The sequence below is a fragment of the Pundamilia nyererei genome, unplaced genomic scaffold (genome assembly GCF_000239375.1).
Source record: "Pundamilia nyererei isolate P.nyererei 1_Seehausen unplaced genomic scaffold, PunNye1.0 scaffold00423, whole genome shotgun sequence".
NCBI classification, from domain to species: Eukaryota; Metazoa; Chordata; class Actinopteri; order Cichliformes; family Cichlidae; genus Pundamilia; species Pundamilia nyererei.
The window spans coordinates 211,199-217,412 of NW_005187824.1; the positions used below are offsets into that span (position 1 = coordinate 211,199).

At 50.2% G+C, this 6,214-nt stretch overlaps 1 protein-coding gene across 1 annotated transcript in view; it reads right to left on the reverse strand.

Moving 5' to 3' along the window:
- Positions 1-1,304: 1,304 nt before the first annotated feature.
- The window catches only part of tfr2 (transferrin receptor 2), a 7,738-nt gene continuing 2,828 nt past the window's right edge, over positions 1,305-6,214 (reverse strand). Inside the window, exons 4-16 of the mRNA XM_005753365.2 lie at positions 5,806-5,914; positions 5,488-5,730; positions 5,268-5,407; positions 5,024-5,199; positions 4,832-4,951; positions 4,632-4,714; positions 4,486-4,549; positions 4,340-4,407; positions 2,494-2,564; positions 2,300-2,384; positions 1,998-2,222; positions 1,780-1,920; positions 1,305-1,698 (exon numbers count right to left, since the gene is read on the reverse strand). Coding sequence (XP_005753422.2) covers positions 1,444-1,698; positions 1,780-1,920; positions 1,998-2,222; positions 2,300-2,384; positions 2,494-2,564; positions 4,340-4,407; positions 4,486-4,549; positions 4,632-4,714; positions 4,832-4,951; positions 5,024-5,199; positions 5,268-5,407; positions 5,488-5,730; positions 5,806-5,914 — 1,780 coding nt within the window. The 3' untranslated portion in view covers positions 1,305-1,443. The remainder of the gene's footprint in view (positions 1,699-1,779; positions 1,921-1,997; positions 2,223-2,299; positions 2,385-2,493; positions 2,565-4,339; positions 4,408-4,485; positions 4,550-4,631; positions 4,715-4,831; positions 4,952-5,023; positions 5,200-5,267; positions 5,408-5,487; positions 5,731-5,805; positions 5,915-6,214) is intronic.

Genomic DNA, 6,214 nt, shown 5'->3' on the forward strand with positions numbered 1-6,214 from the left:
ACAAAACATAAACATGCAAAAGCACACAGACATGCAAACATGTGCACACACGAAAGAAGAAAATTTCAACAAACTCTGAACATAGTCATTACAGAATAATAAGTCTTTACACCTGTGTGTGTGTGTGTGTGTGTGTGTGTGTGTGTGTGTGTGTGTGTGTGTGTGTGTGTGTGTGTGTGTGTGTGTGTGTGTGTTCCTACCATGCAGGAGGACCACAAACAGCAGCCTCAGCTTCATTCTCAGAGTCCAGTTAAAGAGTGTTTGTGTGACCCAGCTGATCCTCCTCCCAGTTCCCTGGTCTCATCATTCAGAGAGGCAGGACAGGAAGTGGAATGCAGGAAAGCATGGACCACCACCCATATTACAGTGAACCCCAGAATAGTGAAAGGGATGAGCTGCACAGCACGACTTGGTCCAGTCTGACACAAAGCACCGCTAAACATGCTGCACAGGGGCAGAGAGGTGGAGGGCATACACGCTCTTTACCATAGGAAGGGTGGAGATAAGCCTCACTGTACCTGTAACACATGTTAGCATGGTGTTTGTTCAGAGCTCTGGTGGGAGCCCGACACTCTGATGAGCTCTGTGGTTTGATCCATTAATGAAGCTGTGATGTTGTCTAATTTGTAACCAGCATAATATAAAATAAAATGAACCTGAGCATCATAAACCTGAAACTGCAGTCAGAGATCCTGCTGGGAGTCATCACTGCAGAGGTTATCAGCTGTCTCTGTTCCACTCAACAGACCATAAACTGTGTTCACTTATATATTGAAGTAACAACAGTTGTGTAGCAGTTTTGATGTCTACCAGATTCATAGTTCAACATATTTCAGCTCTGTGTGTCACACTTCAGTTATCTGATTTAACTTCCTCGCCTTCATTACGTCACCCACCGCTGTTACGTGCACTCGACAGCAGCAGGATATCAGCGTGCTTTAAAACCTGATAGAACATCACTAGAATCAATAGATGGAGACTGATTTGTGTCCAGCTGAACTGCTGCCACTTTGATTTCTTTCATTCGTAGCACTGTCTGTGTAGCCAGCAGTGACCATGCTGAAAGCTACCACCAGAGGGCGCCATAACTGTTGTGGATTTACTATCATGGTACTTGTTAAAGTTGGTCTGAACTTATAAAACAGCAGCTGCCAGTCTGCTCTCTGAGCCACATGCATCAACCAATGGGCACGAAGAATACCACTGATATGAGCTAGACAGCTGGTGATGATGATAATGATGATGTCACTGATGTTAACTTCCTGTTTGGGAGGTGAAAGGAAACATAAAGAATCTCATCGTCTGTAAAACACTTTAATGGAAGTGAAGTCAGTGAAAGGATTGATGAACAATCATTGACCTGAATGTCTGCACTGCAAACTCATATCTGCACATAAATAGATACTGATCGATAATTAATAATCAATCACTCTGGAGCAGGCCTCAGTGGGTGAAGCGGTGCATGTTGTGGATGCTCCACACGTCTCCATTCAGAGCGTTGGCGGCGCCCTGCAGCGTCCACGTGAACAGCGCCAGCTGCCGCCTGAAGCTGCTCTCGTCGAAGCGTCCGGGGTCAGAGGTGAGCAGGCCCAAGTGCTCAGTGAGCGCACTCAGAGTATGGTTGCCGCGGCCGTGGATCACATGACGGAATGGCGTCTCAACTGCAGACACGTACTGAGACAGGAAGTAGTACTCCACCTGCAGGACACACATGAGAAGACGTGCAGGGCTCGTGTCTCCACGATTCAGCTGTTCCAGTACTGTTTGCAGCACTCGTACCTTCATGATGCGAGTGTTGTAGAAGCGTGTTATGGTGGGCTCGTGCAGGTCGCTGTAGTCGATGGCTCTCTGCAGCGTCTCTGCCGCTCGGCTGTAATCTCCTCGAGCGCTGAAGACCCACTGAGGAGACAAACCTCTGGACTGGACACACACACACAGAGGTCACATGACAGCGACAGGTTTAAACATGTGTAGAAACACACACACAGGTGAGCTACCTGCAGCTCAGCAGAGTGTTTGTTGAGCTGAGCACTGAACTGCAGCACTGTCTGGGCGTAGGAAGTGATGCGCAGCGGCAGGATGTGGTCGTGGGCCAATCGCAGCACCATTTCCCCCACCAGCTCCCCTAAGCTCCTCCCCGTGACCCCCAGACGACCCCCCAGCACCTCCTGCAGGCGTGAGACACTGTCCAATGGCGTGTTGATGAATGGATATGCTCGCTCCTGAAAATGTGACACGGATAACGTGACATCATGTACCATGACAGTGAGTATGTATGATGTTGGCGTGTAACATGTACCTCGGTGAATCTGAGCTCCATGGCTGGAACTCCTGCAAATGCCGTGAAGCTGAAAGCGCCGCTGTTCAGATACAGTGGCTTCATACTGAGGAGACAGCAGCGGCTCAGTCAGGCGTCATCACAGTAACGTGTGTGTGTGTGTGTGTGTGTGTGTGTGTGTGTGTGTGTGTGTGTGTGTGTGTGTGTGTCCTCACATCCTCCAGCTACCTCCATCTCTCTCCGCCTGGCTGTAGATGCTCTGACCTGCATGTTTGGGATGCTCCACCTGGAACACATGAAGGCCCACTCATGCACAGCATCATGTGGTTTGGTAATCAACTGATTGCTCCGGTTAACCCTTTATTTACCACCATTAAAATGTTTTCTGCAACATGTGGATGATTTATTTTTCATTTAACAGCCAAAGTTAGAGAATAATCCCAGGCTTGCATGATTCTTGGTTGATAAATGGTTAAGAGAGGCTGGAAAATAAGGCCTTTGTCTGTCCAGTAATTTAGTCTTTTAGAGGCAATGGCACAGACAGTCCAGACTCACCTTTGTGAATAAAAGCTATTTGTAGATACATTTAACTGTAGTGTGGTCACAGATTCATGCTTTTACTGTTACATGATTGGGGCTTGTCTGGGATCGTTCCCAACTCCATCCATCCATCCATCCATCCATCTTCAACCGCTTATCCGAGGCCGGGTCGCGGGGGCAGCAGCCTAAGCAAAGAGGCCCATACCTCCCTCTCCCCAGCCACCTCCTCCAGCTTATCCGGGGGAATACCAAGGCGTTCCCAGGCCAGCCGAGAGATATAATCTCTCCAGCGTGTCCTGGGTCTTCCCCGGGGCCTCCTCCCGGTGGGACATGCCTGGAACACCTCACCCAGGAGGCGCCCAGGGGGCATCCTTGTCAGATGCCTGAACCACCTCAGCTGGCTCCTTTCGATGTGGAGCAGCAGCTGCTCTACTCTGAGCCCCTCCCGGATGGCCGAACTTCTCACCCTATCTCTAAGGGAGAGGCCAGCCACCCTTCGGAGGAAGCTCATTTCCGCCGCTTGTATCCGCGATCTCGTTCTTTCAGTCACTACCCACAGCTCGTGGCCATAGGTGAGGGTAGGGACGTAGATCGACCGGTAAATTGAGAGCTTCGCTTTCACACTCAGCTCCCTCTTCACCACGACGGATCGGTGCAGCGTCCGCATTACTGCAGCTGCAGCCCCAATCCGTCTGTCAATCTCCGGCTCCCTTCTCCCATCACTCGCGAACAAGACCCCGAGACACTTTAACTCCTCCACTCGGGGCAGGAACTCATCCCCGACCCGGAGTGGGCACTCCACCCTTTTCCGGCTGAGAACCATGGCCTCAGATTTGGAGGTGCTGATCCTCATTCCCGCTGCTTCACACTCGGCTGCGAACCGTTCCAGTGCGAGCTGGAGGCCCTCACCCGATGAAGCCAACAGAACCACATCATCCGCAAAAATCAGAGATGAGATTCTGAGGCCACCAAAGCGAAAGCCCTCCGCCACTTGGCTGCGCCTAGAAATCCTGTCCATAAAAATTATGAACAGAACCGGAGACAAAGGGCAGCCCTGGCGGAGCCCATCACCCACCGGGAACGAGTCCGACTTATTGCCGGCAATGCGAACCGCATTGTTCCTCCTGTATCCGAGGTTCGACTAGCGGACGAACTCTCCCCTCCAGCACCCTGGCATAGACTTTCCCAACTCAAAAACAATAATCTCAACCGTGCATACATAGATGATCCAACAGTTATACTTCAGCCACACAAAATGGACAGAAGAACTAAATCTTGGGGTTCAATTCATATATTATATTAAAACCTTGGTATTTTTAAAGTGTTTATTGCAAATGAGTGTGTCATCGCCATAGCATGCACACAAAGGTCAGCTGTTGTCCATGTATAGATCTCTGAGGGACTCCGGGTCCAGAAAAATAGGATCAACATTATTATTTTTTTAATAAATGTGTGAGGGCGATGAGCTCCATCCAGCTGTGTGACCACAGTATTAATGCATCACAGATGTATCACACTCACCTGTCTGATGGCAGCGTCCAGCAGGTCAACCAGGAGAGGACTGGTGTAAGCTGACAGGACCTCATCACCTGATGAGAAGGACAACATAAGACGCCGTGCTTGGTTAGCAAAGAAAACGCTTTCTGATTGGCTTCAAGCTCTGTTACCCATGACTGCCTGGTCCAGACTGAAGTAGGCCACAGCCTTCAGGTGAAGCATGGACAGATAACCCTGTCAAACAAAGGTCAAAGGTCAGGCGGTTATTTTGATAAACTGTTAAATTTGGTTTGGTTTGTATTTTCTGTGGCTGAACCTCGAGCCATTCGGTTGCTCCAACATTCCCAAAGTCTCCAGCATCCCAGCTGACAAACAACAAGCTCCGTCTTGGACTGAAACCTGTAAACGAATCCATCAGTTCAGACAAATCAGAGGAACCAACACACCAAAGTAATGCCAGCATCATTTCAGCTCCCACCACCACAGTAAGCACACATGCATCCAGGTGAGTCTTACCCTTCTTCACCATGGCTGAGAAGGTTCGAGCCAGCTCCAGCAGGATCGCAGTTCCAACTCCGGACTTCACAGCTCCCGGACCCAGACAGTCCCTCTGAGCTCCCAGCATGATGTACTGGTCTGACAGGGAGATACTGAGGTTTACCACTGTGGCACATTCACCTGTCTCTGTGTGTAGTCAGCAGAGCGTACCTGGCTCCACTCTGCCTTCCAGTGATGAGAAGATGTTGTTGAGCAGGATCGGCTTCATCACGTTCTGAACCGACATCTGGACTCTGCGACCGTTACTGAACTCGGGACCGACAACGCAGCGCACGTACGGCAGCCGACCCTGCCAGGGCCGAGGACAGGACGGACCTGTCAGCTGGCTGAGACACAGAACAGCACTGTGAGTCACACTCACACCTGGGCAGGTTACCTGAGGGGTGGGGCTTACCTAAGCAGCTTGGAGGCCACAGTGGCAGTAATTGGCAGGGCTGGAATGAGTGGCAGACCGGAGGACTGAATGGGCGGGAACTGAGTGTGATTGAAGGAGGGAAAGCCAGGGGTGAAGGGGTCCCCTGACCCTAGGTGGACCTGTGATTGGACAACAGAAGGGAGATGAGGATGCTTATTGGCCAGGAGACGTGGATAATGTTTGTTTGTGTGCGTATTACATGTTCAGACACAGCAGTGTGTGTGTTCAGGCCAAGGCGGCGAGGGTCCTGCGGCACATCAGCAGGGTCAGGGTAGATCAAAGCCCCACTCGCCCCATTCTTCTCAGCCAACCAGACCTTCTCCGCAAAACTGACCCCGCCCCCAACACGCATCACCACCACACAGCCAGCCACAGACACGTCCTCACGTTTCAGCCATTTAAAATCCTCCGGTCGGCCATAGTTGGCATAGACCACACCCCCCTGCAAAGAGACATACATCAGTAACTGGGACTTTGGTTACCATGGTGACAGATACTTCCTTTCTGGTTGGCTCACTGTGGCATTTCCTGTGGAGCTGTACGGGCAGTAGTCAGAAGGGTTGAGAGGAATCTCTTCTGAGACCCGACCTGCAGAGTCCACCAAGCTCAGAGAGCTCCTCTGAGACCTGCACACAAATAAATGAATGTAGCACCCTCTGGTGGTCAAATTAGAGCACTGCTGAAATGTTAAATAGCTCTTTATAATGAGCTGTGTGTAAATGTGGGTTTGGTTTCTGTCTTTAAATGCAGCCGTTAGTCCTTCTCTGCTGTTCTCACTGTTATTACAGAGTCATTCTCATTCGTTCTGATCAAGTCACTGCTTTGGAAACATTTCAGAAGTGATTTCATTAAAAACATGAGGATCCTGTCTAGAGCAGGGCGATATGGCCAAAAATATTTATCACGATATATATTTGAAAATTTGC